The 26,606-nt window shown below is 56.0% G+C and overlaps 2 protein-coding genes across 6 annotated transcripts; both read left to right on the forward strand.

Annotated features, from left to right (window-relative positions):
* Positions 203-3,848, forward strand: LIN7B (lin-7 homolog B, crumbs cell polarity complex component). Of its 4 annotated transcripts, none has more exons than XM_018062760.1 (6): positions 203-304; positions 727-845; positions 1,124-1,195; positions 1,920-2,129; positions 3,235-3,398; positions 3,745-3,848. In XM_018062760.1, the coding sequence occupies exons 1-6, from the start codon at positions 268-270 to the stop codon at positions 3,764-3,766; spliced, it is 624 nt and encodes a 207-aa protein (XP_017918249.1). In that variant the 5' UTR covers positions 203-267; the 3' UTR covers positions 3,767-3,848. The 4 variants fall into 4 exon arrangements, 2 of the variants coding, with proteins under 2 accessions (XP_017918249.1, XP_017918248.1); XR_001919538.1 differs by having other exon boundaries at positions 228-304; positions 3,235-3,468; XR_001919539.1 differs by having other exon boundaries at positions 228-304; positions 3,235-3,464.
* PPFIA3 (PTPRF interacting protein alpha 3) lies at positions 4,800-26,605 on the forward strand. Of its 2 annotated transcripts, XM_018062761.1 has the most exons (30): positions 4,800-5,091; positions 9,835-10,089; positions 10,346-10,447; positions 10,819-10,983; positions 11,338-11,412; positions 11,878-11,952; positions 12,265-12,486; positions 13,497-13,643; positions 13,732-13,866; positions 14,431-14,514; positions 14,639-14,770; positions 15,210-15,272; positions 15,407-15,486; positions 15,766-15,910; positions 16,460-16,647; positions 17,785-18,007; positions 19,078-19,241; positions 19,360-19,487; positions 20,152-20,245; positions 20,598-20,679; positions 21,324-21,524; positions 22,210-22,272; positions 22,440-22,466; positions 23,499-23,674; positions 24,086-24,183; positions 24,383-24,558; positions 24,646-24,714; positions 24,946-25,117; positions 25,669-25,740; positions 25,812-26,605. In XM_018062761.1, the coding sequence occupies exons 2-29, from the start codon at positions 9,850-9,852 to the stop codon at positions 25,725-25,727; spliced, it is 3,585 nt and encodes a 1,194-aa protein (XP_017918250.1). In that variant the 5' UTR covers positions 4,800-5,091; positions 9,835-9,849; the 3' UTR covers positions 25,728-25,740; positions 25,812-26,605. The 2 variants fall into 2 exon arrangements, with proteins under 2 accessions (XP_017918250.1, XP_017918251.1); XM_018062762.1 differs by lacking the exon at positions 22,440-22,466 and having other exon boundaries at positions 25,812-26,602.

Raw genomic sequence — 26,606 nt, forward strand, 5'->3', positions numbered from 1 at the left:
AGGAGACAGACAGGTGAGGCGGGCAGGACAGACAGATGAGATGGAAGGTGGTGCAGACAGAAGCTGCAATAGGAGGGGTCACTAACCCAACACCCGGATGGGGTCTGAGGGCAGGGCAGCGAGACACTACCCGAGACGGGTGGGCAGGCTCGCGCTCGCCGGGCCCCGCTTCCGCAGGGGGCGCTCGTCGCCGGGGCGTGGCCTCGAGCAGCCCCGCCCTCCTCGCCGGCGACCGGCAGGCGGGTTCCTCGCAGAGGCGGCGCGGACATGGCTGCGCTGGTGGAGCCGCTGGGGCTGGAGCGGGGTAAGCGCGCCCCGCGGCCCTGCCCACCCGGCCCCGGGTCTGCATCCCAGTCTCCCGCCCCTCCCCGGGCAAGACCCCGGCGGGTGGGCGGGCCCGGCGGGGTGGGCGGGGCGGGGCGCCGAGAGTCCGGCCGTCGGGGGTGTGGGAGGGTCCGTGGGCGAGCTGGCCGGGGAGGGGGCGCCCGCTGCACGCACACCTCTGCGTGGGTGTCTGTGGGGATCCCGGGCACGCAGGGCGCCCGGCTGGCCGCAGTCTCTCCTCTGCCACCCGCGGCGACTCTGCGGGTGTCCGGCCGGGACGCGGCTGTTCTTTCCCGGGTCTGCGTTCGCCCTGACTTGGTCTCTGGCCGCAGTCTCTCCGGGTTCTCTGCGTCTTCGCGTCTCTGACTGTGTGTGTCTGTGCGCCCCGCCCCCGCCCCGCAGAAGTGTCCCGGGCAGTGGAGCTCCTCGAGCGGCTCCAGCGCAGCGGGGAGCTGCCCCCGCAGAAGCTGCAGGCCCTCCAGCGAGTCCTGCAGAGCCGCTTCTGCTCTGCCATCCGGGAGGTGAGAGCGCCGGGGCACGGGGCGGGCGGCCGTAGTTCTCCTCCTGGTCGCCCCGAGCCGAGGGACTACGCCTCCCGGCAGCGACCGGGGCGGCGCTCCTGGGGGTTGGGGGGTGGTGCCCGCGCTTCAGCCCAGGGGTTCTTCGGGAGTTGTAGTTTCCGCGGCTTCGGAGTTGCGGGGGCGGAGCGGACCCTTGGGTGGGAGGGTCTGCGGGCCTGGACGCCTGTGTTGAGGAGCTGGGCTGGCGGCTCCCTGAGGCAGGGCTGCGTCCTCACCAGGTGTATGAGCAGCTCTACGACACGCTGGACATCACCGGCAGTGCTGAGATCCGGGCCCACGCCACGGCCAAGGTAGGCGCCCCCCACCCCATGGCTCATGGTATCCACTGAATCGCATGGTCCAGCTCAGCGTCTTCCTAAAGCCAGTCATTTCTGTTTCCTCCTTCATGATTTTTGCCATATCTATCTATCACCTCTACTAGTATTTATAATATATTTTGAATAATCTCACATTTGTAGCTTCAATGTCATATAAAGGTATCTTTGAAAGTGAAAAGTGAAAGTTTTAGTCACTGAGTCCTGTTCGACTCTTTGTGACCCACCGGGCTCCTCTGTGCATGGAATTCTCCAGGCAATTAGCAAGTACAATTAGAAACTAGTATGAAATGCCTGACCAGAAGATAAGTTTAAACCTTTACACGATGAAAACAATGAAGTTGGGTTAAACACTGAAATCTTACTAAATCACGGTTAGATGCTGTTTGCTTGCTCGAGGCTGGAGATTCTCTCAGGCCTTTGTTTCTCTCTGTAAAAAAGTGAGCTTGGCAAAAAAGTGAGATTGAAGACACACACAGCAAATGGAGGCTTTCTCTTTGACAGTCTGAAGTGTCCAAAGTGACGAAAATGGACATCCTGTCACTACAGAGTGATCTTGTGTTGACTTGTGTGGCAGGTGCCCCATTCTTGAGAAGAGCTCCCTGGCCGAATCCCTCTCCTGGGCGGGGGCCTAGCCTCTACCTGAATGCGTATGCCCATTGTGGGGGGTCCTCACCTCCCAAGGCTTTCTCTTTCCCAGGCCACGGTGGCCGCCTTCACAGCCAGTGAGGGCCACGCACATCCCAGGGTAGTGGAACTGCCCAAGACGGACGAGGGCCTTGGCTTCAACATCATGGGGGGCAAGGAGCAGAATTCGCCTATCTACATCTCCCGTGTCATCCCTGGGGGTGTGGCTGACCGCCACGGAGGCCTGAAGCGTGGGGACCAGCTGCTGTCAGTGAATGGTGTGGTGAGTTGGGGGCTGAGGCAGGGCTAGGGGTCATAGTCGGCCCAAGGTAGCAGAGTCCCTGTTTTTCATATTCACTCAACACACTGAACACTGCCTCTGTGTCTCACCCTGTTCTGGGCTTTGCTGCAGACCCTGAGAGTAACTAGGGGGCTTCCCAGGTGGCTCAGTGGTAAAGAATCTGCCTGCCAATGCAGGAGACTTGGGTTTGATCCTTGGGTCAGGAAGATCCCCTGGAGAAGGAAATGGAAACAAACTCCAGTATTCTTGCCTGAAGAATCCCATGGACAGAGGAGCCTGGCGGGCTACAGTCCATAGGGTTGCAGAGTTGGACACGACTGAAGCAACTTAGCATGCACACACGCTGAGAGTAACTGGCCTCTGCTGCTACCTCCAAGGATACCCTCTCTGGTGAGGGAGATAGACCCTGGCTGAAATAATCCTAAACCAGGGAGATAATGAGGAAGCACAGAGCACTGTGAGAGCCCAGATGTGGCACCAGACCAGTGTAGATGAGGGAAGTTTTTGGAGATTAAGGAACATTTGAGTTTGTTTTTTGTTTTTGGCTGCTCTAGGTCTTGGTTGCAGCATGTGGGATCTAGTTCTCTGACCCGGGAGTGAACTCTGTGCTCCATTGGGAGCACAGAGTCTTAGCCACTGGGCCACCAGGGAAGTCTCCTTGAGTTGGGTTTTGAAGGATGAGTAGGAGTTGGTGGAGAAGAGTGTTAGGTTGAAGGTACTGTAGGCAGGGACTGTGGCTCTGCATTCCTGTGAGCTGAAGAGAAAGGGCTTGGTTCTGATGGACTAGGGCATGCAGATAATTAAAACCACTATGGTTAGAGTAGAAGGAGGCAGAGCTAGATAGGTGGTTGGGGTCAGCCTGGGAGGACTGTGAGCAATGGAAGGCTGCTCAACCTGGAGGTATATAAAGACCCCCCCCTTGGGACTCTGGGGAATAAGAGACTGGGGGCTGGAACACCGAGGATGAGGTCTGAGCTGGGACCAGGTGGTGGGGACAAAAAACAGGGCAGGAGGGATGGATTGGGGGTCATCAGGCTTTGCCAGAGGGGAAGGGGATAAAGATGAACTGTCTGAACGGTCCCTGCAGAGCGTTGAGGGTGAGCAGCATGAGAAGGCAGTGGAGCTTCTGAAGGCTGCCCAGGGCTCAGTGAAGCTGGTGGTACGCTACACACCTCGAGTGCTGGAGGAGATGGAAGCCCGCTTTGAGAAGATGCGCTCCGCCCGGCGGCGCCAGCAACATCAGAGCTACTCGTGAGCCCTTTGCCACCACACCCCTGGGGCTCCTCTGCCTCCCTCATCCCCAGACTCCCAGACCAGGCCGGTAATTTCTGAGACACTGATTGCCACCCCTAGCCCTGGCTCCTTTCTCTGGGATTCTGACCCTTGACCCCGACTCTCACCCCAAACCATTCTGACTACCTTGGGGGCTCCTACTTAGCTTACTTCCACCCCAAGATGGGGAACCTGCTCTCTCTGGAATCCCCCAACCCACTTCCCTGGGCTCTTGGCTCTGGAACCCCAATCCTGGCTCTCTCTCCCATGCCTACCACTGTCTTCTCCGCTGAGCTTGGCTCCCCTCTCTTCACCCTCCTTTTAGGTCCTTGGAGTCTCGAGGCTGAAACCACAGATCTGGACCCTCACCCCCTCCCCTGTACAGTATTTATTGTCACCAACTCCTTATTTAAAGATCTTTGACCCTCCTTGAGTGTCTGTGTCTGTCCTGCATCCAGGGGTTGGAGTGTCTGGAGATGTGGGAGGGAGAGAAGCTGAGGTCGAGACCAGACCCTTTTCAGGGTCTGAGAGCGGAGCTTGATACTTTTCGCCAGGTCCGAAGACAGAGGCTGGCCGGTTTCCCAACGATAAGTCCAGGATGGAGGCTGGGACCCGATCTGGGTCTGAGCGCGGGATCAGAGCTGAAGACAACTCCCCCCTACCCTTCCGAGATTCTGAGGGCGGAAGCCAAGTCCCCTTTCTCTATAGCTGGTCTGACAGAGGAGTCCTGAAACGCGCCAGAGTCAGTGGGCGGCCTCTGTGTGGGCGGGGCGGAGCGAACCATTAGCCTAGTCCGCCGGGGGAGCCCTGCCGGCCGCGCAATAGTCTGCGCGAGAGGTGGGGGTGCCACGTGCAGTTTCCGAGGCGGGCTCATGGGGTGCAGAGTAAGGTGCACTCGCCGACCAGGCATTCACCCCACCTTATAACCCGAGCGCGTGTCTCCGGGAGCCGCCCCCATCTTAAAAGCCATCTTTTACTCCCACCTCGCCGCCCGCCCAACCCTCCTGTCCCGTGCGGCGCGAGGGCAGGCGCGCGCCACCTCCGGAATCCGGGGTCGCGACTGGCGTTCCACGCCGCGCGCCACTCGCTCCAGGTGACATCATCCCCATGCCGGGCTCCGCCTCCCGCCCCAGCCGCCTCATGCCGCGTGCCTATTGGCCGACCCGCCTTAGCCCCGCCTCCCGCTCTCCGCCCGCGCGACCCCTCCCAGGCAGTGTGGGGGCGGGGCCTAACCGCCGGCCGGCGCCGACACCGCCTCCCATTGGCCACTCGGCGCCGTCTGTCTGTCTCCTGTTAAAGGGGCCACGACCGCCCCAGCGCTGGTTGCGGGGGGGAGGAGGGAGGAGGAATTTTTTGGCGGGGGAAGGTGGGATTTGGGGGGCGCTGGTGAGCACCCCTAGATCTGGTGGCTGCGGCCTCGCGGGGGGAGGCTGAACGGTGACAGGGGCAGGGGGCTATTTTAGGGGGTAAAGGGCTGTTAGACGGTGAAGGGGAGGGGGACCCCAGCGCCCAAGCCGGAGCAAGAGACGCGGAGCCCGCGCGAGCCGCGGAGACTGAGCTCCAGAGCTACAGATCCGGGCCCCGGCCGCCGCCAGGGGCCCCGCCCGGTCCCCCCACCCCACCCCCACGTCCCTCCTGCAGCCCAGCTCCGCCCGCAGCCGCCGCGGACCAGGTAGGTAAGAGCCCAGCCCGGCCCGCCTGGCAGCGCCCACCCGGGGGACCCCTCGCCGAGCTTCCCCCGCCTCCCCGAGAACCTGGATTCTCTTTTCCTTCTCCGAGGACCTCACAGCCCAGATTTCACAGCCCGACCCCAGAGACTCAGGCGTGTCCCTCCCGGCTCTCAGAGTCACCAACCGAACCCCAGGATCCCAGGCGTACTGCCGCCTTGCGCCTCCTCCAGGGCCCGGGAGGCTTAATTTCCCAGGTCAGCCCCGGGAACCCCCTCTGGACCAAGATCCTCCTCCTCGGCCCAGTCCTGGGAGATCGACACCGACCAAGGCTGTGTCAGACTCCCCCAGGTAGAGCCGCCGGCCCCCCCTCCCTCGGTCGCGTCGGCATAGTCCCCCATTCGGGGACCCAGTCAGCCCATCTCCGGTCCTCCGGCTTGTACAGACGGCCGAGTCCCTCGGTCCAGGCCGGCTCAGCGGCCGCCCTGGACACAGGCCCGCTCTGGAGCTGTCCATGGTCACCATTCTCGGCAGCCTTGTCTCCCCCACCTCCCGCTGCCGCCGCCGGGGAGGGGGCGCCTGCGGCGCGGGGATCCCCCTCGCCGCGCCTTTGACCCGGGAATACCCAGGCCCTCCCCGACCTGGGCGCCAGGGCCTCAGGATTCCTCTGGCCAGGCTCTCAGCCCCATCCTCAGCACCCCAGTTGCGGTGACCCCAGCTGCTACTTGAGGAGTCGTGGCTTCTGAATGTTCTTGCCTGGTCCACCTTAGGGATCTTGGAATCCGGGGATCCAGATCCTATCCGGGTCTGGAAGCCTTGTCAGTCCTCACTTCCTCTGGCTAGAGGCCCCAGCTGGTAGCCTTCACCACTCCAGGAAGGAATCCAGTTTCCCAGCCTTTGCCCCTTTAGAGACCCAGTTCAAAGCCCTGTTCCCCTGCAATAAATATACCCAGCCTCCTGGCACCCCAGCATCTGCCCCCTTAGGGATTCAGGCGCCATGATTCCTCCCTTTCAGGGGCTCAGAATGCAATTCTTAATGCAATTCGCTGGCTTCTGCTCGTCCTCCCCCTTGAAGACCTAAATGCCCTGTCCCTGATCCTGTCTCCCCTCAGCGACCCAGGAATTCAGACCCCACCTTCTGTACTGCTCATCAAAGCCATCTACCCCTGCCCTCCCTTCCAACAAGGACTCAGGCTCCAAACTTCCATCTCCTGTCTTTTGCCTCCACAAAGATTCAGGAGTCCAGTTCCTCAACTCTGACCTCCAAAGTATCTAGCTGCTCAGCTGTTACTCTTAGGGACCCAAGTCCCTACAGCCTCACTATCGCCCATCAATCTGGTGGCCTGGAAAAACCCCTGCCTCATCCCCATAGCAGCTCAGATTTTGGGCTTCCTGGGGTTTCCAATATTTTCCCCTGAGACCCAGGTTCTTGAGATGCTTCCAGCACCCCATCATGATTTTTTCATATCGTGATGCCCCATCCTTCAAGTACATTCTCAGATTGATAAACCGAGCATACATCCCTTTCTCCAGATGTGCTCTGTGACCTAGGTTCATTCCGTGATCTAGAACTGCCTTCCATATTTCCAACTAAACAGGCACACGGGCAGTGCTTCGTGGAATTCTTTCTAAATCCTAGAATATTCTCAGTGAACATCTCTATTCCTTTTTCACCCAAGGTATGTTCTAAATTCCAGGTTAGATGCTAAATTCGAGTCATGATGTTTCCCAGGTAAATTCAAATTTCTGATTAGTGCTCCCAAGCCAAGCTGCCAAGCCCACTTTCCTCCCCTTAGATATGTTCCTTCCTCCCCCCACCACTTTCTCCCCCACAGATCTTAGTTCCCTGACCAGGGATCCAACCCAGGCCCCAGCAGTGAAAGTGCCTAGTCCTAACCCCTGGACCGCCAAGTAATTCCTGACATATTCCAATTTTTAAGAAGCCAGTCTTTGCTTATTTTCTTTTAAAATTTCATTTTGGGTGTGTTCTAGGTTCTAGCCACATCCTTGGCAATGTTCTAGATTCTGTTCTTTTCCCAGGGGCATTCTCAGTGCTAGAATGTGTTTGTGTGTTCCATTTATGGGCTGTAGCTTTTCTCCAAACTGCGTTATCAGTTCTAGAATATGTTTCCGTATTTCATTTTATTTATTTTTGGGCTTTGCTGTGAGGTATGTGGGATCTTAGGTCCCCAACCAGGGATCGAACCTACACCCCCTGCAGTGACAGGGCAGAGTCTTGACCACTGGACCACCAGGGAAGTCTCTGAAACTCCCTATTTTATATACCATCCAGTTCTACAGTCTGAAGTCCCCAGGATTACACTGCGCCTTCCTTCTTCAGGTTCTGTATTCTAAGCCCATCCATCCCCACCTTCTCTGTCTATCTTTTCCCCCAGTGTGACCTTGGCTCAGAACTTGTCCCCTGGTGGACTGTGGGCTTCTTCCATCTGCCACTTCAGCATTCGAAACATGCTCTAGGCCCTCTCTTGTTCTGGAGTCTTCAGCCTAGAAATGTCCTCATTTCTAGAACACACCACCCCCACCCCCACCTCCTTTGCCAGCTCAGTCCTTATGCCAGTAAATTCTCAATTGCCAGAATGCCTCCTTCAGCATTCTCCCCCAGGCAATTCTAAGTTCCAGGCAAACTCCTTGCTATTTTCTAGGCTTTTTTCCTTTGCTCCAGGGCATGTTCTGAATTCTAGAGCAAATATTCTGCCCTCTGAGTTCTAACATTATCTAGACATGTGAAGAAACCAAGACTATGACCTCTGTTATATTCTGTGTTATATTTTCGTCCCTGGTAGGTTCTGAGTTCTTGTTTGGCTTCTGACTTAGGTTTGTTAAGCATTGCATTAGGTCTGTCCTCAGATATCATCACCCTCCCTTCTATGTTTGGGGTTCTGGGAGTGAACCAGACACTCTTTTGAGTTATGGATTGCTCTTGGCTGGTTCACGGTTCTAGACCTGGGTTCCAGAATATGCCCCTCTATTTGGCCCCATGTGACGCTCTTACCCCAAGCACACTGTAAATGTGGAAGCATATATCCTTTCTGCATGCTGTACTGGGTCTAGAGTCTACAGTTAGCCTTGTTGAGTTTTGTTTCCTTCTCAGGGAATCTGAAGTTCTAGAGCAGCCTCCTGAAAACATCCCTAGCTGCATCTCATGAGTAGGTTCTGAGTTTTAGATACCATGCTGATTTTTTTTTTTTTTTTTTACTTACGGCTGGCTTGCTCTCTTATAAACATTTTCTTGAATCTGACCTCTCCATGTTGGGACTCAGACGTCTAGATTCCCAGATATACCTCTTCAAAGACCCAAGGGTACAGGCATCTAGTTGCCTCCCCTCCCAGGTCCTGGGGCTCTCAGTCCCTACCTCTCTTCCCTGGAGTCCAAGGTTCCAGTCCCAGGCTGTAGATATAGTCCAAATATTGGGTGGGGCTGGGAATTATCCACTCTGAGAACCGGTTATTCCTCTGCCTGAAGGGAGAGAAAGAAAGGAGAGAACAGAGTGAAAGTCCCTGCTGCTTTCTGCTGGGCCAGCCAGACCCGTCTGACCTGATGTGAGCAGGGGGAGTGTCTCGGAGAGCTCCCTTCATCCCCGCCCACGGCTCATGCACCCAGACTCCTGGGTCCTGGGGGCCTGAATTCTGAGGGAAGAGAAATCTGAAGGCTGAGATTTCTGGGTATACGGTTGGAGACTGAGAGCTCAGACTCTTGTGCCCTGGAAGGAGAGGGATCTGGTCTCGGACTTCTGGGCCTGGGGAGGAGAAGGATGGAGGCTCAGACTCCTCTCTCTGGGAGACAGAAGGGACAGGGGAACCTAGATTCCCATGACCTGAGGGGAGAAGTAGCTGGATCTAGGATTCCCGTGTAGTGTGAAATGGCTAGCATGGTCCATGCCATCTTTTTTTTCCCTCTGCCTGGAGAGAGTCTTTAGATTCTCCTGTAACTAGATATCTAGATATCTGGTTAGTTGAAGGAGGCAGAAATTGGGCTGAATAGCAGTTCAGGACCATCCTTGTGACATTATACAGGTGACTACCTACCAGTGACCTCCTGAAGACATAGTCTCCCTCTCCTGGGCCTGAGTTTTCTCATTCATTCAGTGAGGTTGAAGGGAATTCTCAGCAGGGCCAGAATAGGTAGACTGATTTTCCCACAGTGCCAGAGATGGGCGGGGCCTGAGTCCCTTGCAGGGGCGGGATTTGGACTGGAGGGGAATGTGCATGCATCCAGTCATGTCCGACTCTTTGGGACCCAATGGATTTCCCAGGCAAGAATACTGGAGTGGGTTGCCATTCCCTTCTTTAGGGGATCTTCTCCACCCAGGGATCGAACCTGTGTCTCCTGCATTGGCAGGTGGATTCTTTACCACTGAGCCACCTGGGAAGCCCTTGGGTGGGAGGGGAGGGGCTTCCAAGCGTTCCGCTTTCTCTCAGGGAGTGGGTCCCTCGGCTTTGGTTTCTCCCAATAAGCTGAGTCTAGGTTTGCTCCCCGTTGTCAGATGAAGTCTGACCTCAGTTTCTCCAAGTGCTCTCACCCAGGTCTGGTTTCCTGAGAGCATTGGGTTTCCGTTTATCTTGCACCATGATCGGAATGGATGGGCTTCCGTTTCTGCTGTGCAGTTGCTTGGGTTGTCTAGCCTCAGTTCTCACTATGTAGTATCCCAGTGACCGTGCCTCAGTTTCGTTGCCTGCGCTTTGACGAAGCCGCTCTCGGTTCCCTGCCCCCCTCCCGGTACACGCAGGCCAGCACCGCCGCCATGATGTGCGAGGTGATGCCCACCATCAGCGAGGATGGCCGGCGGGGCTCGGCGCTGGGCCCGGACGAGGCTGGCGGCGAGCTGGAGCGCCTCATGGTCACGATGCTCACCGAGCGCGAGCGCCTGCTGGAGACGCTGCGCGAAGCGCAGGACGGGCTTGCTACGGCGCAGTTGCGGCTGCGCGAACTGGGCCACGAGAAGGACTCTTTGCAGCGCCAGCTCAGCATCGCGCTGCCCCAGGTCTGGGCGGGGCCAGGGCGGGGCCTGAGGGAGGCGGGGCCTCTGCTCGCGATGGCAAGGGGCAGGGCGGCCGGAAGGGGCGGGACCTGACTCTTGGAAGGAGGAGGGGCTTGCCTGTGATGGGCGGGGCCTAGGTCGCTTGAAGGGGAGGGACTTGGCTGAGATGGGAGGGACTTACTAACTTACCAGTCTTTTGGAATGAGGGAGATGGGAAAAGGATTGATCTGGTTGTACAATTCTGCTCACCACTGGACAGGAGTTTGCGGCTCTGACGAAGGAGCTGAACTTGTGTCGGGAGCAGCTACTGGAACGGGAGGAAGAAATTGCGGAGCTGAAGGCGGAGCGGAACAATACACGGGTGAGGCGTCTTGGGGGCGGGACTTAAGCGGGATAGGCGGGGCCTTGGGTGTTGCAGCCTGACCCATCTTTTTATACCTTCTCTTGCCTTCCTTTCTTCTTCCTGCTTCCACAACTTGGGCGGTCTCCTCTGGTCCCCTCCTTCCTTCATGTCTCCTCCCCTATCTCCATAACCGTTCTCATTTTCTGTACCACTTCTTCCTGACCGCCCCACCACCGACCCGTTATCCCTCTCTTCTCCGGACCTGTCTCTCCACACCTCTTTACTCGGTTCCACTTCTTCCCTGTGTCTGCACCTGTCTGAATCCTCCTCCTGCACTCTGCCTCTCTGCCCTTGACACTCTTCCTTGGCCCGGTGCTCTATCCCTGTAGCTTCTCCTAGAACACCTGGAATGCCTGGTGTCCAGGCACGAGAGGTCACTGCGCATGACCGTGGTAAAGCGCCAGGCCCAGTCTCCGGGCGGGGTCTCTTCCGAGGTGGAAGTACTCAAGGCTCTAAAATCCCTCTTCGAGCATCACAAGGCCCTGGATGAGAAGGTATGAGAATAAGAGACTGCATATAGAACAGAAACCCGTGGTCGGCTGGGCTGTCTTGAATGGCAGAAATTCTGGCTGTGATTGGTTGGAAATAGCCCAAGTGGGAAGAATGATGACTGTCTTGAAACTGATTGAGACAGACTACTGCAGACTGAGACCTGATAATAGAAAAAAGTAATAAGATAGGGGTATACCAGTGGGCGAGGCTGCCCTGCTAGCTGCTTGAGGCTGCACACCTATTATAAATAGAGGAATGATAATGTCATCCTATCGGGTCCATTCCAAGGTGTTCTGCATCAGCTGTCCTTGCTCAGGTCTGATCTCCATCTCACTGGGTCTTGCCCCCATCCTCAGGTCCGAGAGCGGCTGCGAATGGCGCTGGAGCGGGTGGCTGTGCTAGAGGAGGAACTGGAGCTGAGCAATCAGGAGGTGGGGGTGTAGCCAAGAAGGAGGCGGGACTAATGAACTACCAATGGGGTGGAGCTGATTGGGCGGGTCCTAGAATCTACTGGGGACAGGACTAGGGCACAGGACCAATAGGGTTGGACTGTGGAGAACCAGGTTCCTAAGGTGAAATTCACTGGGCAGGACTAAGGGGAGTAGATTCCTGCTCTGTGACAGTGAGACTAGGGTGAGAACCAGGACTGGGGGCGGCTAAGGGAAAGAACTGACTTCGGAGGAAATGGTTGCGTGGGGTAAGTCTGGGCACAAGGAGGCTAAGGTTAAGATTAAGGGTGGCTTCCTCTCTGGTGGGTGGCTAAGGAGAGATACGAGGACACAGGGCCGAAGGGTAGACTATGGAATAAGGGTAGCCCCAGCAGGACCAGAGCCAGTGGGAAGTAAAACGGGGATTCTAGGACCCCCTTCACCCTGATCTCCCTTTCCTGTTGCCAGACTCTGAGCCTTCGAGAGCAGCTGTCTAGGCGCCGGTCGGGGCTAGAGGAGCCCGGCAAGGATGGGGATGGGCAGGTAAGAGGTGGACGTCTTTCCCTCTCCTTTGCTCTTCACTGGCCCCCATGCTTGTGGTCCTGCTCAGCCCCGTGACTTTGTGATGGTCCCTTTAATGTTTGGTATGATTCTCACAGACTCTAGGCCATCTGAATCCCTCAGACTCTTGCTGACCTTTGACCTCTGATTCAGGTCAGCTAGCTAAATTTGTGATCTCCATGGCCCTTAACTGATCTTTCATTCCCCCTCACCCCCATCAGCTTTCTCTTTGCATTCTATCTCTGTTACCCAATCTGAGTTCTGTTCTTTCCTTCCTCACTGTCCCCATTCCAGACTCTTGCCAATGGCCTGGGTCCTGGTGGGGATTCGAACCGGCGCACGGCGGAGCTGGAGGAGGCCCTGGAGCGGCAGCGGGCGGAGGTGTGCCAGCTGCGGGAGCGCTTGGCGGTGTTGTGCCGCCAGATGAGCCAGCTGGAGGAGGAGCTGGGCACCGCCCACCGCGAGCTGGGTAAGGCCGAGGAAGCTAACGCCAAGCTCCAGCGCGACCTCAAGGAGGTGAGGCCGGAGCCCCTGCTGGGCTGCCCTCTGTCCCTCCCCCCAAACCTCCCTATTCCCCTCTTCCCATAGTTACAGAACTCATGAACCTGGATTCAGTCCACAGGGTGTGCGGATTCTTCTCTCTGAGCCTGTTTCCTCACCTGTAAAATAGGATTTATGGCCCTTGTCAGAGAGTTGGTACATGGCACATACATGGTAGTCACCCAGTATCTGGTCGTAGTTTTTATGTTACCATTGGGAAATTCTTTCCCACCTCTTGGTTGAACTCCATTGGCTGTATTTCACCCCATCCTGGCTGAAGCTCCTTGATCTCAACTCCCACGCTGCAGGGACTGCTGAGAAATGTAGGGCATGGATTCTTTAAAGCACTGAATGAGAAAGAAGAGAGAGCACTTTTGCTTTCATCATCCACTGGGGCTTTTACCTCGGGTTTGAAGTGTGGATGGACCGAGAGCTTATTAGGAAGTGTGCTCTCACCACACCAGCTTCCAGGCAGAAGTCCATTCCCCCACGAGACCCTGGAACACCTTCTCTGGTTTTATAAACCTGTGCTACCCTGGGAGGTCTTGGGAGATGTTGCCTCCCAGATGGAAGGGACCTTTGTTTTCTGTGAAACCCTAGGGCATTTGCTCTGTGATTCTAAATCTGAGTTGTGCCAGAAGTTGCTGAAAAATGTAAGACTTGGGCTTTTGAGTGGGCCAAGAAGAGTGGAGACTTTCCATCCCCTGGGCTTTAGGTCATCCGTATGATAAGCCAGTACTGTCCCAAAAGTTTATAGGAGGTGCTGTACCGCCATTTTATCTGTCAGGTGGCAGAGGGCAGGCAACGTAATGTTGGCTATTCTCAGGAGCTCTTGGCAGTTGTGGTTCCATCTTTCTGACGCCCAGATGGCAAGGGACTTCATTTCCCAGTGTACCCTGGGGTGCCTGAATTGAGGTTCTAAGCCTAGGCTACCCACAGGACCTTCTGGGAGCTGTAGTCCACGCGGTCCTTTGTCCCCTCTGCAGGCGCTGGCACAGCGGGAGGATATGGAGGAACGGATCACAACGCTAGAGAAGCGCTACTTGAGTGCCCAGCGCGAGGCCACCTCTCTGCACGACGCCAACGACAAGTTGGAAAACGAGTTGGCCAGCAAGGAGTCACTGTACCGACAGGTGGGGGCTCGGCCACGGAGGGGCGGTAGGGGCGAGGCTGTGGCCCATATGACCAAGCTCCTCCCTTTCCCTTGTCTGTGTCCCCCAGAGTGAAGAGAAGAGCCGTCAGCTGGCCGAATGGCTGGACGACGCCAAGCAGAAGCTGCAGCAGACCCTGCAGAAGGCAGAGACCTTGCCAGAAATTGAGGCCCAGCTGGCCCAGCGCGTGGCGGCTCTCAATAAAGTGAGGGAGGCCTGAGGCGAGGCCTGGAGTCTCTGGGGCTTAGGGAAGGGGCTTAGGGGAGGCGGAGCCTAGAGTCTGGAGGGGTTGAAGACCTACAGCCTGAATTCAGACAGAAAGGGCAGGGCGTGGGATCTAGAAAGGGACGTGACTTAGAATGGGGGAAGGGCCTAGAGGTTTGGTGGGAGGTGACGTTCTCTGCTAAGTCGATTCAGTCGTGTCCGACTGCGACCCTGTGGACTGTAGCGCCCGCCAGTTTCCTCTGTCCATGGGATTCTCCAGGCAAGAATACTGGAGTGAATTGCCATTTCCTCCTCTAGGGGATCTTCCCGACTCAGGGCTGTTTTCTAGTTTGGACTAAAAGGATAGGTGGGACCTGAACTGAGAAGGGGACAGAGCTTATAGAGAGGGCAGGGCTTGAGACTCAAGTTCGAGGTTTGGAGTTTTGTTGGGGAGGAGCCTAGAGCTCCAGGGGCGGGGCCTGGAAGCCAGCCTTGGAGGAGGTGGGGCCTGGGGCCTGACCGGGTCCTAGCGGGACAGTCAGATGCCATGGGTTCCAACTTCTAGGCTGAGGAACGTCATGGGAATTTTGAGGAGCGGCTTCGGCAGCTGGAGGCCCAGTTGGAGGAGAAGAACCAGGAGCTGCAGCGGGTGAGGGGGCTTTGAGGCTTGGAGGATGAGCCTTAGATGAGAGGGTGGGCTGAAGGGGGTGGGAGCTGGGAGCAGGGGCAGCGCTCAGGGTTCCAGCGCCTGTGCCCTGCTCTCCTCTGGGCAGGCCCGGCAGCGGGAGAAGATGAACGATGACCACAATAAGCGGCTGTCCGAGACAGTGGACAAGCTGCTGAGCGAGTCCAACGAACGACTGCAGCTTCATCTCAAGGAGCGCATGGGGGCCCTGGAGGAGAAGGTGCGCCCCAATCTAGGACTCCCATAAACTGGAATCTTGGGGCCCCAGACTTTTCCCCAAATCATTATCTGAGATCTCCTCAAATCTAGGCATCCGGAATTCAAATCTGACAGACTGCTCTATTGCTGGGACCAGCACTATTTCACCTGAACACCCTAGAGCTGAATTCTGGGGCACTTATACACTGAATTCTTGGTGTTTCCCCAAGCCTATAACCCTGAGCCTATAATCCTCAAACTCTGAATCTGCTGAAATTACACAGGATGCTGAATTCTGGGCTCCCAGGGACTCCCCCTTTTCAGCAGCATCTTCACTCCACAACCCTCTAACTCACCATTCCAGCCCATCCATTCCCCTTGGGGTCCCCTCAGGCCTGCCTCTGTGCACTGGAGGCTGCTTCCAGGTTCTGGCCCCTCACTGCACCCCTGTCCCCCTACAGAACTCACTAAGCGAGGAGATTGCCAACATGAAGAAGCTTCAGGATGAGCTGCTGCTCAACAAGGTAGGGAGGAGCCTGGCGGGTGAGGGCCAGAGAAATGGAGCAGGCTTTGCTGGGGCTGGAATCAGCCTGGCTGGGAGGGACTGATCTCAGAAGTGGGCAGATTCTGACCTGGCCTCTCCAACCTCCTCCCCCAGGAGCAGCTCCTGGCTGAGATGGAGCGGATGCAGATGGAGATTGATCAGCTTCGGGGGAGGCCACCGTCGTCCTACTCCAGGTGACAGTAACTTTCCTGTGTCCATGGGGCCCCCTTGGCCAAGCACATCCCTTCTGCTTCCTAAGTGTCCCCATTCCCCTCCCTGTCCTCCTGAGACTTCCACTGGCCCCTCTTATTTTTGACTCCTGACTTCATGATCTCTGGCCCCAGACCCTTTTTTTTTTGACTTTTAACATAAGATCCTTCTTGCGGTCCTCTGACCCCAAGCCCTTCCACATGACCACTGACCTCTAGTTCCTTTTCCTGACCCCTTGGTCTCCACCCTCTCTATGCCCACAGATCTCTCCCTGGCAGTGCCCTGGAGCTCCGTTACTCTCAGGCACCCACCTTACCTTCTGGTGCCCACCTGGACCCCTATGGGGCTGGCAGTGGCCGGGCAAGCAAGAGGGGCCGCTGGTCAGGGGTCAAGGATGAGCCCTCTAAGGTCAGCAGCTGCTTCTGAGGCCTGGGCTGAGCAGGGCCTGGGAGGGCAGCAGTAGGAGGTGGTGCCCCGTATGCAGGGCTCTGGGCGGGGACTAGTGGAGAAGAAAGGCTTCCTGGGCCCACACTGTCTTCTCTTCTTTCACCATCCCCACTTGCCTGGATGTCTCCTCACGTGGATGTCCTGCTGCCTGGTGAGAACTTTAGAGGAATGATGGGCTGGGAAGAGGGTTTGGGGGGCGGGTGATGTGCAAGGTGTAGAATCCTAGAATGGATGGGGCTAAGTGAAGAAAAGAATTGGGCTGTGTCAAAAGAAACAGTGGACTCAGGGGAGGTTGTGGGGGGTGTCGGGGGGGGCTCAAAAAAAGGGCCCCACCAAGAGAGAAAGGTGGGCTGGGGAAACGGGACTGGACCACAGGGTGGGGGCAGTTAGTGTCAACGGATGAGGGCGGGGTCATGGAGGGTGGGAAAGGTCCGGAGCAGTGAGGGGAGACCCAGCGTCTGCCTCTGGCCCCTGTCCACCTGCCATCCTTCTGTCTCCACACAGAGACAGGAGTGGGAGAGGTCTGCCCCTGCGGGGTCCATGCCACCTCCATTTCCTGGCGAGCTGGACGGCTCAGATGAAGAGGAGGCTGAGGGGATGTTTGGAGCTGAGCTGCTGTCCCCCAGCGGGCAGGCAGATGTTCAGACACTGGCCATCATGCTTCAGGAGCAGCTGGAGGCCATCAACAAAGAGATCAAGTGAGCCCTGGCCCAGTTCTCTCTCGTCCTGCCTGAGCTAAGCCCACAGCCCCTCTGGCTCTGGAGACTGATCTGAATACCTAAGCCCAACTCCTTTCCTAACCATCCTCAAGGAGTTCTCTCAGCCCAACACTATTCAGGAATCCCTGAGGAAATACCCAGAAGTCTCCTATGTGCTATTTATACATTATACACCGCGCCCCCCCCCACAAACAGTACTCACAATTTCCCAAAATACCCAAGAGTGCATCCTCAGATACCAAAAATCACAATCCAATCCATCAAGAGTCCTCCATTATATCACGGCTTTCCTGGCTTCAAGCAACCATTACCCAGAGACTCCCGGTACCCTAGGAATCTCGACACAAGGTCCCCAATCCAAAACACCTGAACCTCGACTCTAGATAACAAGAATTTTTACCTGATATAACAAAAATCCTCAGTTTATTTAGACTCCCCCATCACATAAGGTCTACTTGGATTCCCCAGCAATTGCCCTACTTAGCAATTCTCTGATAAGATACTTTGCATGGGCCCCAGCAAACATATCAACCTGACTACCGTCTTCCATTCCAGCTCATTCTGACTGGAGATATTGACTCTCACCAAATGTCTCTATGCCCTTCCCAGATCCCAGATTGACTGCAGAGTCCCTGATCTCAGCCTTCTCTTGTTATGAGCTTGCTCTTTCTACCCTCCTTAGAACTTTACCTCTTGCCCACGGTCATTCATTTATGATTTTCCAGAGCCACTTGCGCATCATCAGGGTCATCCTGAGGCACACTCTGGTCATCCTGTCATCCCTAATCTTTCCATAGCCTCCAGAGCCTAACATGATCCCTTGACTCCCTTTGAACCTGTGAGGCCATCAGGGATCCACCAAGACCTCATTGTGCCTTCCCCAGAATTATTTTTGCTCCACCAAGCCTTCCTGGTCCACTGGGATCCCCAGACTCCTCCTTTTGGATGTGCAGTGCAGCATGTGGGATCTTAGTTCCCCAACCAGGGATTGAACCTGGATCCTCTGCATTGGAACCACGGAGTCTTAGCTTCTGGACCACCAGGAAGTCTCCCCAAGCTCCCTCTCCTATTGCCTGCCTCAGTCCTCTCATCCCATCTCCCCATTTCCCTCCTCAGGTTAATCCAAGAGGAGAAGGAGACAACAGAACAAAGGGCAGAAGAGCTGGAGAGCCGGGTGTCAGGCTCTGGCCTGGACTCACTGGGCCGCTACCGCAGCAGCTGCTCACTGCCCCCCTCCCTCACCACCTCTACCCTCGCCAGCCCCTCCCCTCCCAGCTCTGGCCACTCAACACCCCGTCTGGCACCCCCCAGCCCTGCCCGTGAGGGCACCGACAAAGCTGTGAGTATTCTTAAGTCTCCTCAGCTTGGTGGTGGTGGTGGCGGTGGAGGGAGGTCATAAACAGGGCTCCCTAACAAACAGCAACAATAACCATCACACCAATGTTAGCAACCTTAGCTTCCCCTAAAAGCTCAACTCAAAGGGCAAAGGAGGACTTCCCTGGTGGTCCAGTGGTTGGGGATTTGCCTGCCAGTGCAGGGGACACAGATTCGATCCCTTCTGCAGGAAGATTTCACATGCTGGGGGGAGGCTAAGCCCGTGCACCACTATTGAGCCTGGGCTCCAGAGCCCGTGCGCCACAACAAGAGAAACCACTGCAATGAGAAGCTCGTGCACTGCAGCTAGTAGCCTGTGCTCACTGCAACTAGAGAAAGCATATGCACAGCAATGAAGACCCAGGGCAGCCAAAAATAATTTTTAAAATTTAAAAAAGCGGGGCAAAGGGGAGGCTGAATCACTGGATTCCTGAACCCTAACTTGTACTTTAGTCAGATCTGATCTACTTTTACCTACTTTATGCATTAAATTTCTGCATAGGATTTTTATTTTTAATTTTTTTGGCCATGTCATGCAGCTTGCTGGATTTTAGTTCTCCAACCAGGGATCAGACCCTGGGCTCCAGCAGCGAGAGTACCAAGTCTTAACCGCTTAACCACTGGATACAGAATATATATATATATATTCTGTGACTAAATGTACATTTGAGAACTACCATAATGGCCTCAGAATTGACCTTAGAGACGGGCACAAGAGCTATAACCCTGTTTTATTGCCTTAAACTCAGCTTTCCTATTGTCAGAACTTGTAACTCATTAGATTTCCTTGAAACTGAGCAGATCCCACTCCTGACACCAGAAGCTAAGACAGTAGAAATATGGGCTCATCAAGCTCCAGAAGGACTGAAGTTATTGCCTTTATATTTCTGCAATTCACTCCCACTTAATCTAGCCTATCTTTAGAAGTGATAGTCCAAATCAGGGGTATCCTAGACACCTGGCATACCTCCCAGCTAATGAGGAGCCCCCAACATGATCCCTCCGACTCAGTGTAGCAACTCTGCCTGTCTACAGAATCATGTCCCTAAGGAGGAAGCTGTGGCTCCCCGAGGGGAGGGGCCAGCAATCCCAGGAGACACCCCACCTCCCACTCCTCGCTCAGCCCGCCTTGAGAGAATGACGCAAGCCTTGGCACTGCAGGCGGGATCCCTGGAGGATGGAGGGCCATCACGGGGAAGGTCAGTAAGAATAAGGGACGAGACAGGGAGGGACTTGCTTGGGAGGAGGAGATGGGAGTGGACAAAGACTTGGAACCTACCAGATGGGATCTAGCTTCACTCTGTCCTGCTCACCCAGTGAGGGCACCCCAGATTCCCTGCACAAAGCTCCCAAGAAGAAGAGCATCAAGTCATCCATAGGCCGTCTCTTTGGCAAGAAGGAGAAGGGGAGGATGGGACCACCAGGTCGGGACAGCTCTTCTCTGGGTGAGTCCCCTGATTTCCTCTCCCTTTCTTTATTCCTTCCTTCCTCCTTCTTTACATATTCACTTGACATACAATCCTGTCCGCAATCATTTGGTAATGCATTTTGAGCACTGGAACCTTGGCAGAAGTCGAGGGGAGAAGGGGCAAGATGGGCACTCTGAGGCCTGCCTGAGTGATGGTTGGACAAAGGAATTTGTTATTTCATTTACCTGTTTTTGTTTTTGTTTTTAAATAGAGAGGAGCTTGCTTGTCTGACTTGTGAAATCCAAGTTAGTCAAATTTTCAGGAATTTTATGAGCTGCTTTGACATCACATTCGGTAGCCTGAAATTGGTGGGATTATTTACACCATGGAAACTGGCAAATACTACCCATCAGGAAATACCTTTTCTTCCCCAGGGAGCCAGTTGTTAAGAATTTAGCAGCATACCACTGCCACCTTACCAGGGCCAGTCTAGTGAATCAGCTCTATTTGGGGGATTTCTCCAATGCTTTGCCTAGGAGGTGACATTGGTTCCTGTGTGGTCCTATCACTCCCTCTGTGTGGCCTCATTTACTAATCCCTCTGGGCCTCTGCTTTCCTGGCATCCTTCTCAACCCCCCAGCATCAAAGATTCTGCCTCCCCTCTGAGACTCTCCAAATTTTGGCCCCTCCCTGCCTCCAGCTGGAACACCCTCAGACGAGACACTGGCCACTGACCCTCTGGGGCTAGCCAAGCTGACGGGCCCAGGAGATAAGGACCGAAGAAACAAGAGGAAGTGAGTGTGGGTGTGTGGTATGTGTGCGGGGGAGGGCTGGTCATAAGTAAGAAAATTCTGGGAAGGGGTGTCTGAGATCCTGAGCTTGCTTGGAAATTTGGGAACTCCTAGAGGGTTGGTTTTTTTTCCCCTCCTCTTTTCATTTGTTTGGTGTGTGTACATGTGTGTCGGGGGAAGGGGATTACAAAGAATCACAGGTATTTGGTTTTTTTTTTAACCTTCTGCCACGTTTTCTACATTCATAAAAGTTGTTTTTGTGGACGGGGCGGGGGAGCAGTTGGTGAAGGGAGCTATCCGAGAGGGCTAGGTGTCTCTACCCCTGAGACCTCCTGCCATGGTGCTCTCTCTTCAGGCATGAACTTCTGGAAGAGGCCTGCCGTCAGGGCCTGCCTTTTGCTGCTTGGGATGGGCCCACTGTGGTCTCCTGGCTAGAGGTACTGGGGTCCAGAAATGTCCTGACTCTTCATCCCCAACCCCTCTGAGAACCCCACAGTCAGGGCTGGCTGACCCTGTGCCATCCTCCTGGCCCAGAGGTGTCGGGGGAAGGGAGCTGGGGGTTGAGGCCCTGGGAGGGGTCAGGTTTCTTGTGGACCTTCCTGTTGCTTTTTTTTTCCTTCTCCCCTCACCCCTCACCGTGCCCATCTTGGTCCTATTGTCTCTCTCTCTGTGTCTTCCCATGCCTCTGTCTCTGGGATTCTCTTTCTCTATTTTTCTGCCTCTCCTCATTTCTGTGTTTTTGTCATTCCCCGTTTTTCTTCCCGTGTCTCTCTCAATGTGCTTTGCTTCTTTTTCTCCGCCTCTCTGCCTCTCATCTCTGTCCCCATCTCTCTTTCCCCTCTGACCCTGGGCTCACCCTTCTCTGACTGTCCTTCGTCTCTTTGTGTCTCCCTCTGACTCCTGATGTCTTTGCCTCACTGCTAATTTCCTCATTTCTTTCTGTTTCTCCCCCACTTGCCTTTCCCCACCTCTCGGTCTCCCTCTCCCCCTTTCTTTCTGTCCTTCTCCCATTTCTGCTGTGATATATCTCTGTCTCTCTGTCTCATGTCCACCCCTTCCTTCCTTTCTCCCTCTGGTCCAGCTGTGGGTAGGCATGCCTGCGTGGTATGTGGCCGCCTGCCGGGCCAATGTCAAGAGTGGTGCCATCATGGCCAACTTGTCAGACACGGAGATCCAGCGCGAGATCGGCATCAGCAACCCACTGCACCGGCTCAAGCTGCGCCTTGCCATCCAGGAGATGGTCTCACTCACCTCACCCTCTGCTCCTGCCTCCTCCCGCACCGTGAGTGTCCAGGACCAATCCCAGCCCCCGCTGGAGTAGCCAATCCTCAGAGTACTGTCTTCAGGGTAGCCAATCCTCAGAGTACTGTCTTCAGGGTAGCCAATCCTGAGCCCGCTCATTCTAGCTCTGTCTTGTCAGAAATACCCTGCTCCACAGTCTCTCACCTGGATTATCTCTGAGGGTGGGACACCCTTCAGGCCTCCCTGCCTCCCCTCTACTTCCACCCCTCAGTCTGTCTTACACACCGCAGCAGAAGGATCCTACCCCGGAGAAAAACCGCAATTCATATGGTTCTCTACAAGTCCCACAATGAGGGGCCCCTTCCCCAGCTCCTTTTCTGCTCTGCTCCTTGACACTTGCTGGTCCCTTTCCTTGGAGCACCGCTCCCTCCTTTTTACCTCCGAGGCTGGCTCCTACGCATCCCTGAGGTCTCAGCTCAAATGTCACCACCTCCAAGAGGCCTCCCTAACTCAACAGCTAAACTAGTCCCCACCACCATCATACACGAACACCTTTTTTTTTTTTTTAACCCCATGGCATTTACTGCCTTCTAACATTTAATCATTTTGTTCCATACAGAAAATTATGTGTTCCCATGCCTAATTCGGCTCCTCCAGGAGCACGACTCTCTTCCCCTCCCCTGTCCAGCTCTTTCCCAACCTCCATAACACCTCTCGCCCCTCAGTCCACAGGAAACGTGTGGATGACACACGAGGAGATGGAGTCCCTTACTGCGACGACCAAGCCTGTGAGTGCCCCCTGCCCGTGGCCTTGGGGGTGGCACTAACTTTCCCTGGGCAGGGGCCGGGTGGCGGGTGAGTCTGTGGCTGTCTGTCCGTCCGTTCGTCCTTTCCGCCCTCCTCCGCCTGCCCCTTAACCCACCCCTTCTCTCCCCTCTTCCCACTAACTGGTCAGGAGACCAAGGAGATCAGCTGGGAGCAGGTAGGGGGCGCGGGGCGGGTCGTGGGCGCATGAACAGGCTGTGCACGCTGCATGGACGCCCCTCCTTCTCCGAGCCCCGCCCCGCCCCGCCCCTCGCCGGAGCATTCCATCCTCACCGCGGGGGGGCGCTGGCGGAGCTCTGCTCAGGGCTGTCACTGTGACTTGGTGGGCTGGTGTAGAAGCCCGACTGTTCCATTCAGTGGTGCACGGGTCATCCCATTATGGTTGGTTGCGCGGGCTCCAGGGGCTGTTTCATTGCTGTAACTAGAGGGAAACGCTGAGCGGCTCTTTGCCCTAGGCAGAGGGAAGTGGGGCTGTTCCACTACTGGGGCAAAAGGGAAAGCATTTGGGGCGGGGTTGTGGGTGGACAGGGTACATCAGGCTGAGAAGAAGTTGGGTAGAAGGAGGTACATTTTATTCTCAAGAGGGCGAGAGGTATGAACTCACCTGAGGTACTGGAGCTATGTTGGGTCTTTGTTTCCAATAGCCCAGGGTATGGATTGTTTCCTCATGCTGGGAGGAGTGAAGGACTTGGGGGTGGATCCAGAATATTGTCGTGGGCCAGATGTAGCATCTGGCTAGTATTTTGGGGACAGCACAAGAGTGGTAGATGAATCCGTTATCCTTTGTTGGGGAGGGAGCTACGCTGGAAGAATCTGTTGTGCGGACTTGGAGTAGTGATATTGGACTGATCAATTGTTCTGACTTGGGACGATGCTAGACTAGTACTTCTTAAATGTACTGTGAGGATTTCGATTCAGTAGCCTAGGGTCTGAGATTCCGCAATTTCAGCAAGTTCGCAAGTGATAATGATGCTTTGAGTAGACAAGGGCCTGTGCTGTCATTATGAAGGAGAAGGAAACAGTTTTGAATAGCCCGTTGTCCTGAGCAGAGACTGGCCATTGTCCTGCTATGGGATAGAGAAAGAACAACCTTGGATTTGGGAGAGAGAGGGTTGGACTGTACCCCTTCGTACACACATGGGAAGGGGTCAGAAGGCCTGACTGCTCCCCCACCTGCCCATGGCCCCAGATCCTGGCATATGGCGACATGAACCACGAATGGGTGGGGAACGACTGGCTGCCCAGCCTGGGGCTGCCCCAGTACCGCAGCTACTTCATGGAGTCGCTGGTGGATGCCCGAATGTTAGATCATCTTAACAAGAAGGAACTCCGGGGCCAGCTCAAGATGGTGGACAGCTTTCACAGGTGAGGTTGCCTGGCCCGTGGCGACATTCCAAGTGGGGGAAGCCCCCACTTCTAGAGAGTCTTTGGCAACTAGGACCAGTGATGTGGGAATTAATTCATCTTGGACTATCTTTGGTCCTTTAGCATGGATTGTTAGGAAATCCAGATTCCTGTGCCCCTTCCACCCATTAAGATGGTCCAATAGGAATAGTCCAAGTCCTGAGACAGCTTGGCTAGCTGACCCCATACTCCTTACAGGCTGGCTAACAGGAACTGCTTTTTAAAAAATATCCCGGCTCCTGGGATGGTCAGCAATCGATAGAACAGATCCAGTGGAGCAATTCCCCAGCCTCCAGAAAACCACAAGCAACAGGGAAAACAGTCACTGGGGTTGTGGGGCTCTTCTGTGACTCCCCTATTTCTGCTACTCAGGGTGAGCCTGCATTATGGGATCATGTGCCTGAAACGGCTCAACTATGACAGGAAGGACTTGGAGCGGAGGCGGGAAGAGAGTCAGACCCAGATCCGAGGTGAGTAGAAAAGTATGAGTCCAGCTGGGAGCCATGTGCAGGGGTTTGGGACAGGGTTGGAGGAGGCATAAATAGGGAAGGGGAGGGAGGCCAGGGGAGACGGGGTGGAGACAGGAAGAGGAAATGGGGTTGGAGATACAGGATAAATGAAGGGTCAGGCCCCAGGAAGGGTGCAACTGAGGGTCCCTTCCATCCCCAGACGTGATGGTGTGGTCCAATGAGCGGGTCATGGGTTGGGTGTCCGGGCTGGGCCTGAAGGAATTCGCCACGAACCTCACGGAGAGCGGGGTGCACGGGGCACTGCTCGCCCTGGACGAGACCTTCGACTACTCCGACCTGGCCTTGCTTCTGCAGATCCCCACGCAAAATGCACAGGTGAGCTGCCGCCGAGCCCGGGGCACACTGAGCATCCCCATCTTGCAGACTGCACGCTGCAGCCTCTCTCCCACCTCTCCCCTGCAGGCCCGGCAGCTCTTGGAAAAGGAATTCAGCAACCTCATTTCCTTGGGCACAGACAGGCGGCTGGATGAGGTGGGCGCAGCAGCAGCAAGCGTAGGGGACTCCACTCTCCCAGCTGCCTCTCTAGACTCGCAGCTAAAGGGGTGGGGCTTGACTTGCCCAAGGAGTCGCGGTTGGAGACGGTGCCAGGGAAGGGGCGGGGCTAAAGGAGCGGAGGGAGCCGGAGAGGGGTGGGGTCAAAAGGAGGAGTGGAGTGGGACGCGGCCCTAGTCCTTCACCAGCTGGCTGCACCCCTATACCTAGGACAGTGCCAAGTCCTTCAGCCGCTCCCCATCCTGGCGGAAGATGTTCCGAGAGAAGGACCTCCGAGGCGTAACCCCCGACTCAGCTGAGATGTTGCCCCCCAACTTTCGTTCGGCCGCAGCAGGGGCTCTGGGCTCGCCGGGGCTCCCTCTCCGCAAGCTGCAGCCGGAAGGTGGGCGGATACTAAATGGGACAGCCTCTGCTCCCCTCCCCTTCTTAGGTGTCGGGGGAGAGACCACCTCCACATTCCACCAGCCTTCTCGAGGTCTGAAATGGTCTAGTCCCTTTTTCCCCCACCCACGACAAATGGACCGCTCCAACAAGCCAACTCCCTCCCCAGGGTGTGGAATGGATTGATCCTATCATACCCCGTTTTCCAGGGTGGGAAATGAACTCGTCCAGTGTCACCTGGGGCATTTTGAAGGAATCTGAGGCTTTGAGAAAGGAATGGAAACTGACTTGGGGGAGCCGTTGGCTTCTAGGGAGGGGGAATCCAAGGGAGGACGCTTGGGTGGAGGAGGAACTGGGCGGGTGTGTGTGTGTGTGTGTGTGTGAGCGCGCTTTACTGAACCAATGCTCACTGGGCGGGTGTGTGTGTGTGTGTGTCTGTCTGTGTGTGTGTGTGTGTGAGCGCGCTTTACCGAACCAATGCTCACTGGGCGGGTGTGTGTGTGTGTGTGTGTGTGTGTGTGTGCGCTGAACCAATGCTCATTCTTCCTCCAGGCCAGACTTCTGGGAGTTCCCGGGCAGATGGCGTTTCTGTCCGGACCTATTCCTGCTAGTGTAGGCTTCCAGGTGAGGACCATACTGGGCGATCTTGGGGATCGGGGCGGCACAGTGGATCTTCACGCCTGGCGTCAATGCAGGTGACCTCACTCGGACGGAAGAACCTTTCAGAGGCTGGGCTGCTCCCTCTCCTGCCCACAGTATGGTCTCGCCGGGGAGAGTGTACTGGGGAGCTCGCGCCGCGGACTGGACCATCTGTACAGACGAACGGGGGATGTTGGTCCCCGCCTCACAAATGGACTGGGCCTGGACCAAACCACATGCACTGGACTGAGAGGGGGGAAGAAGAGGGCAGGAAGAAATCCCGCCCCAAACTTCCGCCTCCCTTTCCTCTACTTTGTAATTTATTGATCAGTTTCCGATGGGAGATGGGTGCCCTTTCCCCGCGGGAAGGGGGCGGGGCTTCCCTCCCGGGCCGCATGCGGGGAGAGGCTGACCCCTCCTCTTTCTTCTCAGTTGCGGGGCCCAAGTCTTCCTTCTTCGTCCGAAAGGAGGGGAGGGGGGACTCGCTGCTAAAAGCCTCGCCCCTTGTGCCACTCAGCCCCGCCCCGCCGCGTCCCGTCGCTGGTGTCTGGGGTCAGCTGCGGGCGGGGTTCCCTCTCTCTCCCCAGTGTCTCGTGTCCCCGAGGCCCCTCCGCCCCCCGTGCTGTGGCCGTGTCCGTGCCCCGGGGGTACGGGGTGCAGAACTGCGCTCCCCGTTCCGCTCCGGCTCCGGGGTTTGCATGGGAGAATCCTCTTTCCATGATGCCACTGGGCGACGTGGCGTGGGGGGAGGAAGGACGGTGGGGGAGCCCTCGCCCCTGACTCTTGGTCGGCCTCCCTGCCCCAGGCGTCACTCAGTGATCACGGGTAAAGAGAACTGTTTCAAAAAGCTC

Source organism: Capra hircus, chromosome 18 (assembly GCF_001704415.2).
Source record: "Capra hircus breed San Clemente chromosome 18, ASM170441v1, whole genome shotgun sequence".
NCBI classification, from domain to species: Eukaryota; Metazoa; Chordata; class Mammalia; order Artiodactyla; family Bovidae; genus Capra; species Capra hircus.

What these genes read in the sequence shown, in the direction of transcription:
- LIN7B (XM_018062760.1), top strand. Translation starts at nt 268, where the DNA reads ATGGCTGCGCTGGTGGAGCCGCTGGGGCTGGAGCGGG. An exon ending in TCTGCTCTGCCATCCGGGAG is followed by an intron (nt 846 to 1,123) that starts GTGAGAGCGCCG and finishes CGTCCTCACCAG; the next exon opens with GTGTATGAGCAGCTCTACGA. An exon ending in CAGCAACATCAGAGCTACTC is followed by an intron (nt 3,399 to 3,744) that starts GTGAGCCCTTTG and finishes CCCTCCTTTTAG; the next exon opens with GTCCTTGGAGTCTCGAGGCT.
- PPFIA3 (XM_018062761.1), top strand. Translation starts at nt 9,850, where the DNA reads ATGATGTGCGAGGTGATGCCCACCATCAGCGAGGATGGCCGGCGGGGC. An exon ending in GCAAGGATGGGGATGGGCAG is followed by an intron (nt 11,953 to 12,264) that starts GTAAGAGGTGGA and finishes TCCCCATTCCAG; the next exon opens with ACTCTTGCCAATGGCCTGGG. An exon ending in ATGAGCTGCTGCTCAACAAG is followed by an intron (nt 15,273 to 15,406) that starts GTAGGGAGGAGC and finishes CTCCTCCCCCAG; the next exon opens with GAGCAGCTCCTGGCTGAGAT.